The 23713-nt window shown below is 38.1% G+C and overlaps 1 protein-coding gene across 2 annotated transcripts in view; it reads right to left on the bottom strand.

The window, feature by feature from the left end:
- Positions 1–3274: 3274 nt before the first annotated feature.
- The window catches only part of TRDMT1 (tRNA aspartic acid methyltransferase 1), a 64091-nt gene continuing 43652 nt past the window's right edge, over positions 3275–23713 (bottom strand). For both annotated transcript variants that reach the window (XM_054725962.1, XM_054725963.1), the window contains exons 10-12: positions 23004–23133; positions 14905–15054; positions 3275–3594 (exon numbers count right to left, since the gene is read on the bottom strand). In XM_054725962.1, coding sequence (XP_054581937.1) covers positions 14954–15054; positions 23004–23133 — 231 coding nt within the window. In that variant the 3' untranslated portion in view covers positions 3275–3594; positions 14905–14953. The remainder of the gene's footprint in view (positions 3595–14904; positions 15055–23003; positions 23134–23713) is intronic.

The following is a 23713-nucleotide window of genomic DNA, read 5'->3' as shown; positions in this document are numbered from 1 at the left end:
AACTAGTGACTTGAAAGCTAGTTTACAATGATCAGACTCTATGGTAGAGCGTATTGACTTAGAATGAAAAATGTTTTTAACTATAAAAGTAATGTAACCATACTACATTCAATTTGCAAAACATAAACAGGGAGACTTAGAATTCAATTACTCTAACATAATTCCTATTATTTTATTCCAATCTATTTTCAGATGAATAATTTCAGAGTTATAATCACAGAATATACATGGATAAAACTGTGTCCCTTCCTCTCTTCTTTGTTTTATTTCACCTGAGCCTAATTCAATGCCACTACCTGGTCTCCTTAACAATAACTGTAAACAGTTGTACAAGGTCTTATATTCATGAAGACACATGGAGGTACACGCAGAGAGACAGAGACAGACATACAATTCATATACCATAAAGTTCACCCTATGTAAGTGTACAATTAAATGCTTTTTTAGTATATTCAGAGTTGTACCACCATCACCATAATCTAGTTCCATAACATTTTCATCATCCCAGAAAGAAATCCAGTACTTTTCGGAATTCCCCTTTCCTCTTCCCTGGAAATCACTAATCTACCTTGCCTATTTTGGACAGTTCACATAAAATGAAATTGTATGTGTTCTTTTATATCTGGCTTCTTTCACTTAACATAATGCTTTCAAGGTTCACCCATTATAGCAAGTATCACTACTTCATTTTATGACGAATCCATTGTATGGATGTACACATTTTGTTTATGCATTCATCAATTGATAAACATAATAGCCTTTTCCACTTTTTGGCTATTATGGGTAATGTTGCTATGAACATGGGTATACAAGTTTGTGTGCAGACATATGTTTTCTGTTCTCTTCAGTATATACCCAGCAGAATTGCTGGGTCATATGGTGACTCAACTTTTCGAAGAACTGCCAGTTTTTCAAAGTGGCTGCATCATTGCATAATGTTTTATTGATTGGCTTCACCATAGTCTAATTGTAGAACGTTTAATCTACTCCCAGTTTTTATCTTCATTCCTATAACTTTTTGTCATTTTGACATATCATTAAGGCAGATTCCCTTTGTGGGTCTTATGTTTACCAGCCTTTTACTTTCAACCTACCTACATTTTATTTGAAGTTTCTTATAAATGACACATAATTAAATCATCTTTTAATCCATTCTGCTAATCTCTGTATCCTAATTAGTGGATTTTGACCAATTATATTTAAGATAATTGTTGATATGGTAGAGCTTGTGTGACATTTGATCATTTGTTTTCTGCTTCTTACTTTTCTGTTTCACTTTTCTAGTCTTTCTACAGGTTATGTGAACACTTTTAGTATTCCATCTTGATTTATTTATAGTGGTTTTGCCTGTACTTCTTTGTATATTTTTTGCAGTGGTTGCTCTGAGCATTACAATATACACACATGATTTCTCAGTTAACTGGACTCAGCATTTTAACACTTTGAGTGAAATGAAATCTCACTTCTATTTAGTCCCCTTTACCTTCCCCATTTTTAAATATTGTCTTGAGCATCAGATGCTATAATTCTTGTTTCAATCATCAAATGTGATTTATAAAATTCTTTCCATTACTCCATCTTCCTTCCTAATACTCCACGATGTCTTATTTTATCATTTCATTTTTCTAAGAACTTCCATTAGCCATTCTTTGTGGATAGGATTGCAAACAACAAATGCTTTTAGTTTTGCTTCATTTGAGAATATCATTATTTCACCTTTATTTCTGAAGAATAGTTTGGACTAATACAGAATTTGCAGTTAACAGTTCTTTTCTTTAAGCACTTGAATCAAAGCTGGGACTCTTTAGTCCATAGGCCAATGCTCTCTCTATCCACTGAGGCAACCCAGCTAGGGCTCAAGTTGTGATTTCTTTGGTTCTTGGTATAACAAGTGATTTTAGAATTGTATCCTGGATATTTTGTCTATTACATTAGGAGTCTCTGCATCCTATATTAATCTTTTATTTAAGCAGGCAGTAAGTGTTTATATGGAGCTTTAGCATGCAGAACATGGCTTCTTCGAGCTTTATATGCAGTGTTTAGAGCACACTGGAGCTTTATATGCAGTGTTTAGAGCACACTGGAGCTTTATATGCAGTGTTTAGCATGCAGCTTCAGGCCTACCTTTTGGCGTGTGATTCCAGTAACAGTTCATTGTCAGCGCCTTTGCAAAGTTATTTTGGTCTGCTCAGTTTTTCAGGTAATGTTGCAAAAGACCAAAGAAATACCAAGCTTCCTAGAGAAAGGGAGGGACCCCGTTTATTAACACCAGTGGACTCCGGGAATAATTTCCAAATCAGAGTGAAGAAACGTGCAGAGGGCAGAGGGCTTCACTTTTTATAACCTTCTGGGTTGTCTTGCAGATATGGGCTTACAGGAAGGCCCCCAGGTGTTGGGGGTCCCCAGGCCATATCCGATGATGTGTCCTGGGGCCAGCGATAACGAACACCCCCCCCCCATCCCCCGGCAGTGCATTGTTCACAGTTTTTATGGACTGACACGCCTTGCAGGACCAGTTTCCTCCTCAGTGCTGCTAGGGCTCCCAATGGTACTTGATGGTGCTACTCTAGGCCAGGTCACCTGTGCCTCTAGGTTGGGGAGGGAGCCTCCTGCCCATGGGACGAAAAGGCCTCCTGGATCAGGAACTTTTGTGGTGGGATCCTTCTTGCTGGTGCCCTCTGGCTACCCAAGTCTCTCAGCAAGAGAGAAGTCTCAGGCCTGGCAGGGAAGTAGAATGCTTCCCTTGGATACTTGTCAGTGGGGATTCCTATATACTGCCCTTGCTGGTGGTATCAGACTCACCTGGTTTTATCAACAGGACTCCAGTTCCATCTGGGGTGGAAATGAGCCATTCTGGGCTCCTTTATGTTGCTAGGTTGGGGTGGGGAACACCAAGCCGGGGTTACCTTATCTTGTTGGGTGAGAGGTCGTAAGATATCCATCCTGAAACGATGTTCCCCCTCCAGTCCCAGGAGTACTTAGCTAGTTTGTTTTCCTCATCCCATCTTTCAGGGTTCTTTCTGATGCCTCTTGCATTAACTTATAATTGTATTTATCTAGAAATGATCATTACATTGGCAGCGAAATAGCACCAGGTGTTAGAGCTTGGTTCAACAACCTTGGTACTTGAGTTCTGGCTAAGAAAGAATTTAGAGTCAAGACTCAAATTATAAGAATAAGTTTATTTAGAAAGTCACAGAGGTGGAACAAAGTGAGTAATAGAAGAAACGTGTTCAGGAAATTAGTTACAGTGGGGGTGGGGGGAGAAAGACAGAGAGAGAGAGAGAGAGAGACAGAGCAGGGGGAGGCGGGGAGGCTTGCCTTGAGAGATGAAAGAGGGAGGAAAGGTGTGGGCATGCTCTGGAAAAAGAGAGAGTACATTTGCCTGGGGTCTCGGTCTTAAAAGCTTTTATCTGGAGGTCCCAGGGAAGGATCTCAATAGAATATTCATCAGCTTTCCAGGTGTGCCCCTCAGGGTAGTGGTCTCTAATAATTGGCCAATGCCAGGGCAGGGGGTCATTAGTCATTGCAGCTGGTCCTGATGTTAGCCACGGCGCTGCTCCATCTGATTTTGCTGCTTCTCTGGGTCTGGAGCTGAAACACAACTGAAGCCTAGATGTCATCTTCAGGGATTAATGCTTAAGGGAGTGGTGGTGCAAGAGCTTGTAGTTTTGTCCATTGCTAGGCACCAGGGGCTCTCCACCCTGGTGACCCTCTGCATGTGGTCTATGGTCCCTACTCTGCTCTTGTCTAAATACCTACTACAATTATTCTGATCAGGGAGGAACAAAAAGAAATGAGTCTGTGCTCCTGTTCAGACAAGAAGTCAGAATACAACATTTAAAAATTTTTCTAGAGAGAAACCAAGATGGCAGCATAGGTAAACACCTAAACTGCTGCCTCACACAACAATATCAAAACAACAACTAAAAGACAAAACAACCATCCAGAACTACAGGAAAGCTGGCTGAGTGGAAATTCTACAACTAGAAGGAAAGAGGAAAGCACATTGAGACTCAGAGGAGCTGCAAAAGGCTGAGGTATAGAGACATGTGCGCACGAAGAGGACGGGCAGCTGACTGCACAGGCGGCTGAGTGCGCAGCTGGCTTTCTAAAGCAGGAGGGAGACGGAAGCTCCCGACAGCGCTGAACTCCAGTCCCAGGAGAGACTCTGGGAACCCCAACTCATTTTGGGGGGGAATCTGGACTGTCAGGAAAAGAGAAAGCACACTGAGACTCAGGGGAGCTGCGGAAGGCAGAGGTCCGGAGGCGTGCACGCGCAGAGAGGATTGACTGCTGAGTCCACAGGCGGCTGAGTGCGCAGCTGGCTTTCTAAAACGGGAGGGAGAAGGAAGCTCCCAACTGCGCCGAACTCCAGTTCTGGGCGAGTTTCTGGGATACCAGACTCATTTGGGGAGAAACTGGACTGTCTGGCAGTGGGTGAAACTCGAGGGCGGCTTTCTCCCAGAGGTGCTTGCAGCGATTACTGAGGGACACTGAGACCCAGGAGCCTCATAGGGCAGGGCTGACAAGAAGCCAAGGCTGTCTGCTCTGCCCTGAGACTCCGCCCCATCCAAGCTGAGCACAGAAGCTTTTGCAAGTCTTCTCCCATAAGGGTGTCTCTAGCACAGAAGTTCTCCCAGCATAGACACAGCTGATCCTCACAGCCAACTGGCCTGGAGGTCAATTCCTCCCAGTGATACCAACAACACTCAAGACTTAACTACAACAAGGCTGTACACACAAAGGGGTGCACCAAGAGTGTCCACCTAAGGTAACTGGGGGAGGCTGAGCCACTGGGCCATATAGGACACCTACCACACAAAGGTACTCTACCAACTCAGGGAAGCAGTGAAATGCAGAGACAAGAAAATAGATCACATGAAAGAAATGGAGGAAAGCAAACGACTGGATATAGAGTTCAAAACCACGGTTATAAAGTTTTTCAAGAATTTCCTAGAAAAGGCTGATAAATTTAGCCAGACCCTCGAGGATATGAAAAAGGACCAACTGGAAATTAAACATACACTGACTGAAATAAAAAATATTATACAGAGACCTAACAGCAGACTAGAGGACCGCAAGAACCAAGTCAAAAATTTGAAATACAAAGAAGCAAAAAACACTCAACCGGAAAAGAAAAAAGAATCCAAAAATTTGAAGATAGTGTAAGGAGCCTCTGGGACAACCTCAAGCGTACCAACATCCAAATTATGGGGGTGCCAGAAAAAGAGAGAGAACAAGATACTGAAAGCCTATTTGAAGAAATAATGACTGAAAACTTCCCCTACCTGGTGAAAGAAATAGACTTACAAGTCCAGGAAGCACACACAAAACCCCAAACAAGAGGAATCCAAAGAGGACCACACCAAGACACATCATAATTAAAATGCCAAGAGCAAAAGACAAAGAGAGAATATTAAAGCAGCAAAAGAAAAACAGTTAATTACCTACAAGGGAGCACCCATACGACTGTCAGCTGATTTCTCAATGGAAACTATGCAGGCCAGACGGAAGTGACAAGAAATATTCAAAGTGATGAATAGCAAGAACCTACAACCAAGACTACTCTACCCAGCAAAGCTATCATTCAGAATTGAAGGTCAGATAAAGAGCTTCACAGATAAGAAAAAGCTAAAGGAGTTCATCACCACCAAACCATTATTATTTGAAATGCTGAAAGATATTCTTTAAGAAGAGGAAGAAGAAGAAAAAGGTAAAGATAAAAATTATGAACAACAAATACATATCTATCAACAAGTGAATCTAAAAATCAAGTGAATAAAAAAGCTGATGAACAGAATAAACTGGTGAATATAATAGAATCAGGGGCATAGAAAGGGAGTGGACTGACAATCCTCGGGGGAAAAGGGGTGTGTGGGGGGGGTGGTGCAGGAAGTGACTGGACAAAAATCGTACACCTATGGATGAGGACAGTGGCGGGGAGGTAACGGCAGAGGGTGGGGTGGGAACCGGGTGGAGGGGAGCTATGGGGGCGGGGGGGGAGGGGAAGAGGAACAATTGTAATAATCTGAACAATAAAGATTTATTAAATTAAAAAAAAAAAATAAAAATTTTTCCATCTGCCACAACTTTCCCTAAAGTCAAGGTGCAAGTACTATCCTAGAATTATTGTTTAAATCATATTTCAAACTTGAGTAAATTTGGCTCTTCCTCTGTGTGCAAAGTGGCAATAACAAAATTAGTTTTCAGGAGAATGACTTAAAGGCAGTTTAAACTTCATGATGTGATGACTTTATGCAGCTTTTATGTCAATCCATATGGTAACTATATTCACTCATTTAACAAATATTTATTGTGACTATGAGCCAGGTATTGTAATCACTGAAAAGGCAGCACTGAAAAATAACTTAAATCTCTGCCTTCCAGGAAGTTTACATTCTCTAAAACATGGAATATTTTTATTTAAAGCCAATTCAAATCATAGCAACTATCCAGTTTATTGTCAATTCATCATAGGATGTGCTCTCACATAGCCCACTCAGCTTATATATACTGCACAAGAAATATCACATTCCACTAGGTATTTTCAATCATTTGTGTGTGTATAAAAATGTAACTATATTTGTGTAAGGAATTAGCTAAGTGAGCAAAATAACTATTTTAGTAAAAATTATATCCATGATAGATTAAATTCAGAAGGCTGAAATCTGTTTAATGTCCACATGTTTAGCCAAGCATACAAATCTGGTTGCAAACATAGAGGTATATTTTCAGATTTTTAAAATGACTTTTGCTGTTTTCCTAAAATAAATAATGGTTCAGGAAAGGCCTTCTTGGAAAGGCTACTTTATTAACAGAAGCTTATAAATGGAAAGAAATATAGGAGAAAGAAGGTGAAGATGATCTTGGCTGGAGGGGTTTGAACTTAGGAGACTGGGAGAGAAGCAGTACCATAAAGAGAAATATTAAAGTTGGTCATGAATAGAACTGATGTTATAATGAAGAACAATTAATCTGTTTTCAAATATACTAAATTTGATGTGACAGGAAGATATTCAAGTTAAAAGTCTTCTTGCATGAAAATTTTAGAATAGGGCATAGGCAAAATATCTGATCTGGGTGTCCTGGGCAAAATGGTAGACGTTTTAGGAAAAAGTGAGTTCTCTGAGAAAAATAGCTTTGACATGAAGGGTAGAATCCTGAGGACTGAATCTTTAGCAATAGTTAAGGGCTCAGCTCCAAACCTCTGTGATCTCTCTCTCTGTGTCTTTAGACTTTAGATTGTGATCTCATCTGATTATAGAGCTGACTTGGCTAAATAAACATGTTCCCTATTTACAGCCTTATAATTTAAATCTTCTCTGATATGAATAGATATAAAGATGCAAACAAAATACTGGGCAAATGCTTGAAGTAAACAATGAAACCATAGTATGTTCAAGCAGAGAAATGAGTACTACCTAAGGCTATAAAGAAGAGTTCTATGAAAAAATTAACTTCCTATGTTTTAGTTTTTGTGAAAATTTCTATCTAGAATTATATATATTTTTTAAATAAGATTTTGAAAGCGTTAGGAGTCAAATACGGTGTACTTGAGGGAGAGCTGTAAGTGTTGGATATAACTGAAAATAAGACTCAGAACCCATATTTGCCTATGGCAAGTATAAAATAATTTATTTGAGAACTTGGGGAGTAAGAAGTCAAAGTTATTTGCACATGCTCATATTTATTGAAAAAATAAACTTAAAAAAGAATAATCTCACAAATCAAGACAAAAATAGTAATGTAGTTTTTGGGTCATGGTTTCATAAAATTCTTGAAGAGTACAAGTATCTTATTGCAAGATGTTCTTAGAAGTCCTAAAGACAGAAAGAGAGAGTGGCTAGGGAAATAAATTTTTTAAAACCTGACATTTTAAAATTTTAGTAGCAAAGTGAAGGAATGACAGGAGAAAGAGAAGGGTGCAGACAGGTTCAGTGGTACAGACTGAATTTGAAGAACATGTTTAGAATTCTTACTGCCTTCTAATAAAGTGAAATATTATGGGCATAACTAGATATCTTGGTGAATATGATGAATGAAGAAAGAAGAGGCTAGATTGGAGGTGGATCAAAAAAATGCATGTTAAGAAGTTGATCTGGTAGTTGTATGCAGCACACTTTGACATTAGAAGTTGAGAGGAAGAGAGTTCTAAGTACAGGAAGGTTCAAAGGCTACCTTGAAAAATTACATAATGAGTTCAATCACAGACTATGAAAAAACTGCTGAGACCATCTGCCTCTCACTCAATTTCAAAGTCCAAAGTTATTAGTGAGTTTATAACTGGTAGCCTTAAATAGTCATAGTTCCAAGCTGAAGACCAAATTATGAAAAGTTAACCTTTTCAATAACATAATCAACTCAGGAAAATACAGTTTAACTACTTTGTCTATATGGGTTTAAAATTAGATCCTTATTGTGTTATCTTGGCTTATTTGGGAACCCCTAGATTCTAAATTTTGGTTTTAATAATGAAGTTATCAAAACAAAAAGAACCAGAACTATTTTACTTTGGGTGCAGACACATCAGCTGGCCTGCAGACCGCGCCCTTTAGAATGTGCTTACAGTTGGCTGACATAGTAGCTATTTTTAAAATTTTTTTTATTTTTATTGAACTTACTGGGGTGACATTGGTTGATAGAATTATATAGGTTTCAAGTGGACGATTCTATATCATCTGTGTATTGTATGGTGTGTTCACCACCCAAAGTCCAAGTATCCTTCCTTCACCATTTACCCCTGTTTTACCCTTTACTACTACCTTCCCCTCACCCCTTTCCTTCTGGTAACCACCACACAGTTCTGTTTTTGTTTTTCTCTTTTTGCTATTCCTTCACCTTTTTCACCCATCCCCCCAAATCCCCTCCCTCTGATAGCTGTCAGTCTATTCTCTTCTTTATTCTGTACTGCGATGGCTAGAATTAAACCACTTTAATTTGTTCTCAGCTTCATTTCTATAATCTCAGAAGCCTTCGATTTAATAACTTCTGACCTGAACTAGGTTGAAATTGGAGCAAAAGACAGATTGTGATTTTTGTGAAGGAATCCTATCCACTACTCTGATTATTTTTTAAAGTGCTGGGTAGTCCCTCAACTTTCACAATTTCAAACACTGTTTTTTGACTTTTCAAAAGGCTCTATATTATGAGAAAGAGCAAGACGGTTGATAGAGATATTTTCTCACTCTTTAAAGCACAGGGCAGTGCCCACTATGTAGATCTGACTTATTGTCCAGAGCACAATGTTCAGGGTGCTCTGAAGGGGGTCCCTCAGTGTGATCCCTCAGAGTGACTCACATCTTCCCATCTGTCTTTTGGCTCTACTGCCCAACACTAAGGATTAGGATTTATAAATGTTGAATCACTATGTTGTACACTTGAAACTAATATAATATTGAATGTCAACTATGCTTTAATTTAAAAAAATGAATGCAATGCCATGTTAGACAAAGGGAGAACCTGTATCAAGAAAGAGAGTTCAGACTGTGGTTAAGTAAGGGAAGATAAGGACTGAAAAACTCAGGCACACATAGACCCTTGATCATGATAGTAAATGCTCCTTTGGCAGTTTGACCAAGGCCAAAGGTACATTGGAGCAGTGGAGGAGTTAGAGGAGAGATTAAGAAGTGGAGATCAGTCATAGATTACCTTTCTAAGAGGTTTGGCTATGAAAGGGAAGCGATGAAAGAAGATAAGAATCTAGGGAGGTTTCTACCTGCTGTCATTGTTTTTAATATAGAAGGGACTTGAACACAGGAAATGCTAGGAATAATTGAGGTGGTGAGTTTGAATATTTACAAGGGAGAAGAAACAATAATGAAGTTTCCTGAGAAGGTGAAAGTGTATTGACACCAAACAAATTAATAAAAACCTATATGTCAACTTAACAAAAGAAAGATAAACAGCCCAATCAAAAATGGGCAGTGGACCTAAATAGGTACTTTTCGAAAGAGGACATAAGGAAGACCAAGTGACATATAAAATCATGCTAAGTCACCAATCATCTGAGAGATGCAAATCAAAACGACAATGCAGTACCATCTCACACCTGTCAGAATCGCTATCATCAACAAATTAACAAAGTGCTGGGGAGGATGCGGAGAAAAGGAACCCTCCTGCACTGCTGGTGGGAATGCAGGCTGGTGCAGCCACTATGGAGAACAGTATGGAGTTTTCTCAAAAAACTAAAAATGGAGCTCCCATGTGACCCAGTGATCCACTTCTAGAAATATATCCCAAGAAACTAGAAACACCAATCAGAAAGGATATATGCACCCCTATATTCATAGCAGCACAATTCACCATAGCTAAGATTTGGAAATAGCCTAAATGCCCATCAGCAGATGAGTGGATTAAAATACTGTGGTACATCTACACAGTGGAATACTATGCAGCAGTAAAAAAGAAGGAATTCCTACCATTTGCAACAGCATGGATGGAACTGGAGAGCATTATGCTAAGTGAAATAAGCCAGTCAGAGAAAGATAAATATCACATGATCTCACTCATTTGTGGAATATAATGAACAACATAAACTTATGAACAAAAACAGATCCAGAGACAGAGAAGCATTGATCAGACCGTCAAACCTCAGAGGGAAGGTAGGGGAGGGCAGGGGTAAGGGGGAGAGATCAACCAAAGGACTTGTATGCATGCATATAAGCCTAACCAATGGACACAGACACCAGGAGAGTGAGGGCATGAGGGGGGGGGGGGGCGGGCGGAATGGAGGGATAAGGACACATATGTAATACCTTAATCAATAAAGAAAAATAATAATAATAAATAAAATAAAAAAACCTATATGTGCCTGGCTGGTATGGCTCAGTGGTTGAGCATTGACTTACGAATCAGGAAGTTATGGTTCAATTACCAGTCAGGGTACATGCCTGGCTTAGTCTCCAGTAGGGAGTGTGCTGGAGGCAGCCAATCAATGATTCTCTCTTATCACTGATATTTCTATCCTTCTCTCCCTCTCCCTTCCTCTCTCTGAAATGAATTTAAAAAGTTAAAAAACCTATATGAGACCCCCTCATTAAAGATTATCAAGCTCTGGCTCTTTCTCCTATGATGACTACCCAATCTCCTCTTCAAAATAATTTTCTAATATGACTCATTTTGTTTGTATTAAGTCATTTGATTATCTCTTATTTATCATTTTTGGGTCTGAAAAACCTACTAAAAACATGAAGCAGGTTAATAAATACCTTAAAGTTATTTGGCAACCCATTTAAAAGAATACAAGTGATGCAAACAGGAGAATGAAAAATCACGTTAGAAATGACACAGATTTAATTACATATAATTCTTTTTAAAAGAAGGTTATATTTTCTAAAATATTGAGTAAATATATAAATCCAAATATCAGAAATTTCCTGGGCAAATTATGCATATTACCAATAGTATATAGTGGGTATTCAATAAAATGACATTTCTAAATTAATTATGCATGTAAATATACATAAATTAAGGTGTGAGTCTTATGCTTGCTACTATATATTTTCAATTATGAATTAAGGGCAAGAATCATCATCTACCCATGAATATACTTCAATAATTTAAACTATCTCACCAAGCTGTAGTCTACCTTCCAGTTTGCAAAGGAATGTTTCCACAGAGCTTTCATGTGTTTATACTTAGGGCACTGTAACCCAACACTTAATTTGTGTAACATTGCTCAGTGGAGCATAGAACCCTACTATTATAGCATAATCATAGAAACACTCTGAACTTTTTCATTGGTAAAAAATAAAAAAGTGAAGAGAACTAGTAAAAGTGTGCCAAAGTAATTTCAAATTGTTGTATACTAAAATTTATGAAATTTGTAGCAAGGTATGTCTTTACACACATATATAAAATATAGAAGACAGCAATACTTGATATATACAGGGGTGAGCCAAAGTAGGTTTAAAGTTGTTCATATGGAAAAGACATGCAGATTATGATTATTATAATAGCTTTATTATAATATAAATATAAACGCTGTGTTTTGTGTACTCACAACTGTAAACCTACTTTTGCCCACATGCGTATTTGCATTGGCCTATAATTGCCCTATATCCATGTTTATGTGAGTTCTTCTGAAAAAAAAAAATGGTGAGAAGGAATGACTGTTGGTTTTTTTGTGGTAAAATGTACATGACATAAAATTTTCCATTTTAATGATTTTTAAGTATACAGTTCAGTGGTATTAATTACATTCATATTGTTGTGTAACTATCACCATCACCCATCTCCAGAGCTTTTTCACCACAGCAAACAAAACTCTGCAGCCTTGCAACACCACTCCTCTTCCAGAACGTGTCAAACTCTGGTAGCCTCTAGCCTACTTTCTATCACTAAGAACTGAATTCTGTTACATACTTCATGTAAGTGGAATCATACAAAATTTGCCCTTTTGTGTCTGGTTTATTTCACTGAGCATAATGTCTTCAGGGTTCATCCATGTTGTATCAGAATTTCCTTTTTAGGTCTGAATAATATTCCATTGTAGGTATACACCATATTTTGTTTCTCCATTCATTTGCTGATGGGCACTTTGGTTGTTTCCACTTTTTAGCTATTGTGAATAATGCTGCTATGAAAATTGGTGTACAAATATCAGACAAAGTCCCCACTTTGAATCTTTCTGGGTAATACTCAGAAGTGGAATTGCTAGATCATATGATAATTCTTTTTATATATTTTTAAGAAATCATCATCTATTTTCTACAGTGGCTGTACCATTGCACATCGTCACCAGCAACATACAGGGTTCCAATTTCTCCACATCAATCGATTGTGTTTATTTTTTTCAGGATAATAATATGAATTAAAGTTTTATGATAAAATTTCTGTTCATATTTCTTTTCATTTCTTTCATCCATTTTCACTTGATTTTACCACTGAAATAAAAACCACAGGATTTCTTATGCAAGACTTAAACTGATTAGAAACCCTAATTCCAAGAAGTCTACTGCAAAGGTAGAAACAGAGAACATTAAAAATTATTAAAGTTAATTCACAGAATAGTTATAAGGAATGGGGTCAAAGGGCAGTTTCCTCCCTAAAATTGTTTTTAAATATATTCTTATTGATTTCAGAGAGGAAGGGAGAAGGAGAGAGAAACATCAATGATGAGAGAGAATCATTGATTGGCTGCCTCTTGCACACCCCACACTTGGGATCGAGCCTATAAACTGGGCATGTACCCTGAAAGGGAATCGAACCATGACCTCCTAGTTCATAGGTCAACACGCAACTAAAATCTTAATGTCATGCTACATTTCTTAGAATGTGATGACAAAATCAACTTACAACAAGAAGCTGAGAGCAAAGACAAAAGTAAGCTCTACTAACAGCAAACTGAAGGGAAATATGCACAAATGACGAAGGAATGAGTTTAACCTTTCAGATGGAGGTAGAATTAAAGGTAATGTGCACCTCCATATTCTGTGACTTCCTGATAAAAAGGTAATCAAGAATTTAAAATTATTTTTTCTGACACTTTCTTCAGACTGTTGCATAAGATGAATGATGATAATTTGGTTTAAAATATTATAAGCATTTAAGTAAAACAAAGGAATGTTTAAGGGATTAAGTAAAACATTCAATACTTGAAACAGGCTAGAATTAGAATCATTACTTTAGAATTAAAAATAATCATCTAACAAAAAAGTAAAATGACAAGATTCATAAAACAACTTCTTTTATTAACACAAAAAATACAACTTATCAGATTTATTACAATATGCCTATAATGCAGTGATGGCGAACCTATGACACGCGTGTCAGCACTGACACGCATAGCCATTTCTGATGACACGCGGCCGCTGAGGCGGCCGCATGCCGAGGATGAAACATTTGCTACTCCTGAGGATGAAACATTTGCGAAATAACGTTTTTTTCCTCAAAGTGACACACTACCCGAGTTATGCTCAGTTTTTTGGCGAAGTTTGACACACCAAGCTCAAAAGGTTGCCCATCACTGCTATAATGTCTCTTGATAAAATACTAGAGGCCCGGTGCATGAAAATCGTGCACTGGAGGGGGGTGGCCCTCAGCCCAGCCTGCACCCTCTCCAATCTGGGACTCCTCGGGGGATGTCTGATTGTCAGTTTAGATCCGATCCTACAGGGATCGGGCCTAAACCGGCAGTTGGACATCCCTCTCACAATCTGGGACGGCTGGCTCCCAACTGCTTGCCTGCCTGCCTGCCTGATTGCCCCTAACCACTTCTGCCTGCCAGCCTGACCACCCCCTAATCACTCCCCTGCCAGCCTAACTGCTCCTCTGCCAGCCTGATTGCCTGATTGCCCCCAACTGCCCTCCCCTGCCGGCCCGTTCACCCCTAACTGCCCTCCCCTGCCGACCTGGTCGCCCCTAACTGCCTTCCCCTGCCTGCCTGGTCACCCCCAACTGCCCTCCCTCCCCTGCAGGCCCAGTCACCCCCAACTGCCCTCCCCTGATGGCCTGGTCGCCCCCAACTGCCCTCCCCTGCTGACTGGTCACCCCTAACTGCCTTCCCCTGCTGACCTGATCACCCACAACTGCCCTCCCTTGCTGGCCATCTTGTGGTGGCCATCTTGTGACCACGTGGGGTTGGCCATCTTGTGCGAGAGTGTGATGGTCAATTTGCAAATTACCTCTTTATTACATAGGACTGATGAAAACATTAAAATTCTAATGTTCCTAAAGTTATTTAATACCATATTATAAAAAATATTATATATATATTTAATGACTTCATATAAAAATATATTCAACTAAAGAATAACAATAATTTCACTTTACAAAAGACAGTAATATAAATGTAAGAAAACAAATTGGCATTTTTGTGATACATTCAAATTTGTTATAAGAGATTTAAGTTAATTTAGTTAAATTTTGTCAAAATTAATTAAACTAATATTTCAGAATTACCGTCTGGATATGAAGGAATACTATGACCATCTTTCAAAGTCATTTAAGATTATCTGCATAGTACTTTGATTAGTTTAGCTACTACATGTACGTTGAGACTATTTCCAAGTAGTCGATAACGCTGTTTCACTGTTATATTCTCAGGAAACCCTAGAAAAGAGAGATAACAATGTGTAATCAATCATTTGTAATAATAACTTCAGAGATAAGAGGATATATCCTTTAGTAAGAGCACTGTGGTCATTTACATAAACAAGTCCCTAAGGTCTCCACAAAGTTCAATTAACAAATGAGAATTTAGAGATTTAGAGCTAAAAATAGTATGTAAGAGTACCTGTGTACACAATGTGATGCTGTCGTATCCCATATCATACTATGCGCTGTGCACACACATATATACATATAACATTCACAGTACTCCTAGATATTTGTATATTAGTGTACTTTAGGAAAAACAGTGGCTACCATTATTTCACAGTGTTTTATTTAATAACAGGTTTTTGAAGATACAATTCACATTCTATAAAAGTCACCCTTTTAAAGTGTACAATTCAATGGTTTTTAGTATAGTCACAAATTTTGCATACATCTCTATTATAATTTTAAAACATTTTGTTGTTGTTAATCTTCACCTGAGGATATTTTTTCCATTGATTTTTAGAGAGTGGAAGGCAGGGAGGGGGGAGAGAGAGAGAAAGATGGCGGGGGGAGAGAACACTGATATGAGAGAGACACATAGATGAGTTGCCTCCCAACTGAGCCTCAGCCAGGGCTGGGGATTGAACCTGCAACTTAGGTGCATGCCCTTGACTGGAAATGAACCCTCGACCTTTCCATGCATGGGCAGATGCTCTAACCACTGAGAACACTGGCCAGGGCAATTCCAGGACATTTTAATCATCTGACAAAGAAAGCCAATCAATAGCTAACATCATACTAATTGGTGAAAAGCAGAAAATTTTCCTCTAAGATCAACAACAAGACAAGAATGTCAATTTTCACCACTTTTAGTTTACATAGTATTGGAAGTTCTCGTCAGAACAATTATGCAAGAAAAAAGAAATAAAAGGCATCCAAATTGGAAAGGAAGAAGTAACACAATCACTATTTGTAGATGATGTGACATTGTATGTGAAAACCCTAACTACTCAACTAAAAAATGGTTAGAATAAACAAATTCAGTCAAGTTGCAGATATAAAATTAACTTACAAAAATCTGTTGTGTTGCTATACACTAATAATGAACTATCAGAAGGAGAAATTAAAAAACAATCCAATTTATACTAGTAACTGCATCAAAAAGAACACAATACTTAGGAAGAAATTCAACCAAGGAGGTGAAAGAGCTGTATGCTAAAAACTATGACACACTGATGAAAGAAATTGAAGAAGACAGAAATAAATGTAAAGATATCATGTACTCATGGATTAGAAGAACTAATATTATTAAAATGCCCATATTACTTAAAGCAATCTACAGATTCAATGCAATACCTAATATAATCCCCATGACTATTTTCACAGAAATACAATATACAATCCTAAAATTTATTTGGAATCACAAAAGACCCAAATAGCAAAAACAATTTTGAGAAAGAACCAAGCTGGGAGCATCACACTCCCTTATTTCAAACTATATTAGGAACATACAGTAATCAAAACAGTATGGTGTTGGTATAAAAACAGAGTTATTGATCAGTGGAACAACAGAGCACCCAGAAATAAACCCATGCATATATGGCCAATTAATTTATGACAAAGGAGGCAAGAATATAAAATGGGGAAAGGATAGTTTTTTCAATTACCAGTGTTGAAAATTTTGGATAGTCACATGCAAAAGAATGAAAATAGACTATTTTACATTGTACACAAAAATTAACTCAAATTTAAGTCTTTAATCTTGAACATAGACTTGAAACCATCAAACTCCTAGAAGAAAACATAGGTGGTAACCTCCTTGACAAAGGTCTTGCATATGATATTTTTGTATATAACTCCAAAAGCAAAGGCAAAAATAAACAAGTAAGACTACAATTAAAAAGCTTCTACACAGAAAAAAAAAAAATCATCAACAAAACAAAAAGCCAGCTCTGGATGGTTGTGCAGTGGTTAGAGCATTGGCCTATAGACCTCAGTTGCTGGCTTGATCCCTGGCCCCCAGTTGGGGCGTGTGTGGGAGGCAATCAGTCAATGTGTCTCTCTCACATGCATCTCTCTCTCTCTTTCTCTTCCACTCCCTTCCTCCCCTTTTCCTTTCCCCCTTCTTCTCTCCCTTCCATTCTCTCTAAAAATCAATGGAAAAATACCCTTGGGTGATGATTAAAAAAAAGCAAAAAACTAACCTACTGAATGGGAGAAAATATTAAATAGTTGTAAACTAGATATCTGATACAGGGTTAATATCCAAAATATATAAAGAATGCAAATAACTCAATAGCAAAAAACAAAACAACAAAAAATAAAAAAGCAAGCAATTCAATTAAAAATTGGCAGAGGAATAGACATTTTTCCAAAGAAGACATACAGATAGCCAACAGTCTCATAAAAGCAAGCCCAACATCACTAAGCATCAGGGAAAAATCAACACTACAATGAGATATTACTTCACATCTGTTAGAATGGTGATCATAAAAAAGACAAGTACCATAATGTATTGGCGAGGATATACACTGTTGATGGGACTACAAACTGGTTAAGCCACCATGGAAAATGTATGGAGGCTTCTCAAAAAATTAAAAAATAGAACTACCATATGATTCAGTAGTTTCACTTTGGATATTTACCCAATAAAAACAAAAACACTAATTAGAAAAGAAATACATAGTTACATACCCACTACAGCATTATTTACTGTAACCAAGGTATGGAAATAACCTAAGTGTCCATCAATGAATGAATAGAAAAGAAAATGTTGTATATACAGTATATATAACAGAATACTATGAGCCATAAAAAAAGAATGACATCTCACCATCTGTGACAACATGAATGGAGAGGGCATTATGCTGAGTGAGGTCAGACAGAGAAAGACCATATGATCTTACTCCATATGTGGAATCTAAAAAGCAAACCAAGCAAGAAAACCAACAAAAAAGCTCATAGATACAGAGAACAGATTGATGATGGAGGGGGGCAAAATGAGTGAAGGGGATCAAAAGGTACAAAAGGTAAAAAAGGCTAATATGCAAAGTGTCCCCTCAGGAGTTTGATCGGGAGACAGGGAGTTCGATCTCTCGCTATGATGTGTACTGACCACCAGGGGGTGGCGTGGAATGAAGGAAGGCCCTTGCCGGCAGCCGGAAGGCCCCAATTGGTCCTGATCGCCGGCCAGGCCTAGGGACCCTACCTGTGCATGAATTTTGTGCACCGGGCCTCTAGTAGTAAATAATACTGTATTCCATATTTGAAAGCTGCTAAGAGGGTAGATCTTAAAAGTCATCATCACACAAAAAAATTACAACTATGTATGGTGAAAGATGTTAACTCAGGCGTCCTCAAACTATGGCCCACGGGCCACATGCGGGTGTTTTTGCCGTTTTGTTTTTTTACTTCAAAATAAGATATGTGCAGTGTGCATAGGAATTTGTTCATAGTTTTTTTTAAACTATAGTCTGGCCCTCCAACGGTCTGAGGGACAGTGAACTCTCCCCCTGTTTAAAAAGTTTGAGGACCCCTGTGTTAACTAGACTTATTGTGCTGACCATTTCACAATGTATATAAACAGCCAATCACTGCTGTACACCTGAAACTGACATAATATTATATGTCAATTACACCTCAATTTTATAAAAAGCTAGTACTATTAGTGGTCACTCACCATTCCCCCTACCTGCCCCTCAACCAGTAATCTACCTTCTGTCTCTGTGGATTTGCCAGTTCTGAGTAGCTATATAATAAAAGCCTGAGCGACCGTTACAGCGGAATGACTGGTCGCTATGATGCACAATGACCACCGGGGGGCAGATACCCAATGCAGGAGCTGCCCCTGGTGGTCAGTGCACACCCACAGGGGGAATGCTGCTCAACCAGAAGCCAGGCTCACGGCTGGCAAGCACAGTGGCGGTGGTAAGAGCCTCTCTCACCTCAGCGTCAGCGCTAAGGGGCAGCAAGCCAAGGAGTAAGGAGCAGCGAGCAGGCAGGCGGTAAGGAGCGAGGGGTCCCAGACTGCGAGAGGGCACAGGCCACACAGGCCACATGGGCCTCTAGTTTGATATAAATGGAACCATACAATATGCTGCTTTTGTGTGTGGCTTCTTTCACTAAGCATAATGTTTTCAAGGTTCATTTATGTTATAGAATGTAACAATACTTCATTCCCCTTCTACAGCCAAGTAACATTCTATTGTATGGATATACTACATTTTATTTATCCATTCATTCATTGATAGAAGTTTGGCTTTTTTCTACTTTTTAATTATTATGAATAAAGCTGTTATGAACATTAAGTGTACATTTTTGCATGGACATTTATTTTTCCTTCTCTTGGATACCTGTAGGGGTGAAATTTCTGGATCAAACAAAAACTCTATGTGTAACATCTGAGAAAGTGTCAGACTGTTTTTCCAAAGTGGCTGTGTCATTTGATATTCCCATCAGCAATATACAAGTGATCCGATTTCCCCACATCTTTTTTAGCACTGTTATTGACCTTTTTGTGAAATGGTATCTATTATAGTTTTGATTTACATTTCCCTCATAACTAATGATGCTGAACATCTTTTCATGAGCTTATTGGGCATTTGTCTATCTTCTTCAGAGAAATGTCTATTCAAATCCTTTGCCCATTTTAAAATTTGATTATTTTTCTTTTTATAGTTGAGTTGTATGAGTTATTTATATATATTTAGGATACAAGTTCCTCACAGTTGTTTTTTTATATTGTGCTTCCACAAGTTAACTTTCTCATAGTGAACTTCTATTTGCTACATTCTTTTTCAAAACAAAATGGCCCACGGATACTACATTTGCTGGAACAAAGCCTTGTGAGTATCAACATAAAAGATTATATATGCCTCAGAGTGTAGAGCATGTTAGTTATAATGTTAGAAATTCACATTCAGTATCCTTTGGCATAGCAATTATATAAAAGAAAAGCAAGTAGATAATAAAATGAAGGGAGGCAGGGTGGGGAGTACAGGTTAGAGATTAACCAGAGAACTTATATGCACATATGCATAGCCCATGGTGAAGGCCTGGGAGGTGCCAGTGTGGAGTGGGTCCATGGGAAAAAGAAAAAAAAAAAGAAAACGAAGGGGACATCTGTAATACTTTCAACAATAAAGATAATTTTTTTTTAATTATACAAAAAAATCAATAGAAAATACTTAAAAAATAATAATAAAAAAAGAATAGTAGCATTTCATATACTTGTGAGGACCAAAAGGTAGGTAGAGCTGATTAGGGTAAAGTTGCTTCATCAACACTTGACATTATATTTACTACAATAAAATAACAGTGATTGCCAGAGTAAAACTATATTTGCAATTGAGCATAATAATAAAATTGCTATTATAAAGATATGTTTTAGGCAAGCATATTAGTCATCTCAAAAATTAGTAAGTTCAAAGTATTCAGAGGTACAAATATACTACAAACAGACTTTTAAAATATTGTAAGGATGATCTTTTGCAATATAAATTTGAGAACAAGTCAGATTTGTAAAAATTATATATGTCTGTGTATCTTATATCTAAATATAGATATTAAAATCTAGCTAGCTTATGGAAAGATTACATAATTTTTAAAAGGTGTCTTTAAAAAAACTTAGATACATTAAAAATAATAATAATCCTCATAGACAAAAAAAAAAGCAAAAAAGAATAGAATGAGGTCAAGTTAGCAGCTTTCCTTTAGTAAGTGTAGATGAGTGTTCCTCTCTTCCAAAGCCTGCTCTCTCACAAATGCATGTCCCCAGTCACAAAGAGAAGCAGGACAAATGTACGGAAAAGTCAATGCACATCCATCATTGCCAGAGGACGGGCAGCTCACACAGGGCCCATTTTGGACCTAGAGTCAATAAAGTCAAAAGCGCATGGGAAGGACAGTTCTGTCAGAGTGCTGCTCAGTGGTGACATCAGGGCAAGTCTGACTATACAAAGAGATCACATATTTGAAAAAAGGTTAACCAATGAAAAAGGCTTTTTTTTATGTGTCATATACATATATTTTCAGAGAGCTATGAAAAAATCTAATTTTACCCATCTAAAATTTTTAAATAATGAGAAAAAATCTTTACAAAGTAAAGGCTATAAAAACAAATAAATGTTTATGATTTACAAAATAAAGGCTGACAAATTTTATATTATGTGTCAGTGTGTAAACATTTTACATATACTAACTTACTTGTCACAACAACTCTATGAATTTGGTGCTGCAATTATCCCCATTTTACAGATGTGTAAACTAAGGCAGAGAGTAGTTAAGGTAGAGCTAGGATTCAAACTCAATCAGACTCTGGGGTACATGCTTAGTTTCAATATTATGAAACTGATGAGCATTATTTGAAAAAGCTCTCAAATAAAACAGGAATTATTTGTTATTACATAATAAATCTCTTTCCTCCCTTTAGTACTATTGAAAATACCTGTGATTGTTCATTGTAAAAAAAAAAAAAGAAAAAATAACAAGGAGAGCAGACTGGGAATTAAATTCTTGAGTTTAACTCTCAGCTCTTTGTTTGTTTTATGATGTTCTCATTCATTTTGTGACATAAACTAAGACAAGGAAAGTCTATGTTTTTCTTAAATAACACTCCCCAGGATATTTGTGACTGAATGAGATCACCAAGAAAAAAGCAGACTACAAAATAAACCTGGTTGCTGTGACTATGCTCAGAAAATCAATTACCAAGAGGGTAGTCAAACTGTATTAGCAGTTTGTCACTCTGCACAAAAGGAGGTGCTCTAAAACTTCATCTGTAAATCCATTATTAGAATTCAAAACCTGATCTATTTAGCCCATTAGGTGCTTCAAGAATAGCACTGTATTACTATTATAATAATGTTGGATTTAGCAATTTGGCTTTTCTGCATTCAAACGTCAGAGTTATCGAAAACACATTCCCTGCTGGTATAGCCCTGGAAGCACATTAAGGAGGTCTGTCTTTCCCCTTCTCGTGAGCCAGGTACTGGGAGCACAGCCACCCCAACCTAAGACATGTCATCCATACAGGGCAGAGCACAGCCACCCCAGCCTAGGACATGCCATCCATACAGGGCAGAGCACAGGTGCCACAGCCTAGGACATGCCATCCATACAGGGCAGAGCACAGGTGCCACAGCCTAGGACATGCCATCCACACAGGGCAGAGCACAGGAAGAGGGACCAGGAAGAGACAGGGCTGCTCTAAGACGCAAAGGCAATGTGTCCCCATCTCTTAAGAGCAACAGCCCCTGGAATTCCCAGACTGCGAAAAGAGTTAGGACTTTATCTTCCTCTACTGCTGTATCTATCTTAGTTTTGTTCCTGAGATTCCCTGCATCAGATCCCCTAATTTTCATAGGTTCTGGCACCTGTGTCCTGAGTCACCCTTTCTTTCCATTAGGACAGCTCCTCCTGGACTGCTTCTCCACCTTCCCTTTTCTCCACTCAAACTTTGTAGGAAAGGACATAAACGCATGAGTGATAAGAATGCATCTTCGAATGCAAAAATAATAAATAATTTCGTCAACCTCCTTTTAATTTCTCCATAAAAAAGACAATTCTAGGCATTTTTTCACACAATCTAATGTTGGGTTATTATTAAAACAGGACCTCTGGGAGCAAGAAAATAAGCTGGAGAAAGATACTATTAACATCCATCCATGAAGGAGGCGGGAAATTGCTGATTTGGCTCCCTGTCCCTGAAAATCACTCAGGACCATAACTGGAGTGAAAGGGGAGGGACACAAGTTTAAAGGGACTGGTCTGAGGCAGGCTATAAATGAACATGAAAGGCGAGGAAAGAAAAATGTCAATAATTGCACAATCAGGAAAGAAATAAGGTTTCTTACATCCATCTGTCTAAGCAAAGATTTCTTCATAAAATACACATATGAGTCCCTAATGAATTTGGGGATCTTTAATAAACAAAAGCTGAGATTTGCGTATATCCCACATACCAAACTCTGGTGGAAATCCAAGGAGATTTGCAATTTCTTTAGGAGTGAAATATCGAAGTTTAAGCATTAACAATTTTGTTATCTTTTCTTCTTGTGACAAATTGGTAAGAGATTTGTAGATATTCTCAATCTGTAAGAAAAGCCCCAAGATAACTGATAAAGTAGACTGCAATTAGATTTGTTAAGACAGACTGTCAAACTACAGCGGGAAGGCAGGGGAGGGTTGTATGGGGGGCGGGAAGAGATCAACCAAAGGACTTGCATGCATGCATATAAGCACAACCAATAGACACAAGACACGGGGCAAGGGGGTGGGGGGGTGAAGGCAAGTGCCGGGGGGTGGGGGGGGTGGGGGGGTGGGAGAGTGGTGGCGGGGTAGGGGAGGCCGGGGGGGAGGTCAATGGGTAAGAAAAAAAAGGAGACATATGTACTACTATTTGTAATACCTTAAACAATAAAATAAAATAAAATAAATAAGTTATTTCTGCTTACAAAAAAGAAAAGATCACCTTTTGTGAGATAGTTTAAAAATGATGGAATGTCTGCTGTAACACATGACAGCACAGGGCAAAATGTCTCTTCAATAAACTACATAATTGGCTCATCAATGACAATATAAACTTTGAAAATGAACAAAAGCTCAATGTTCAACAGATCAGGATACTTGCAATGTATCTGTCATTTTTGATTCCTCAAAATTAAATAAGAAT

The sequence above is a fragment of the Eptesicus fuscus genome, chromosome 2 (genome assembly GCF_027574615.1).
Source record: "Eptesicus fuscus isolate TK198812 chromosome 2, DD_ASM_mEF_20220401, whole genome shotgun sequence".
Classification (NCBI taxonomy): domain Eukaryota; kingdom Metazoa; phylum Chordata; class Mammalia; order Chiroptera; family Vespertilionidae; genus Eptesicus; species Eptesicus fuscus.
Note: the sequence above shows the minus strand (reverse complement) of the source record. Positions and strands in the feature narration are given on the sequence as shown.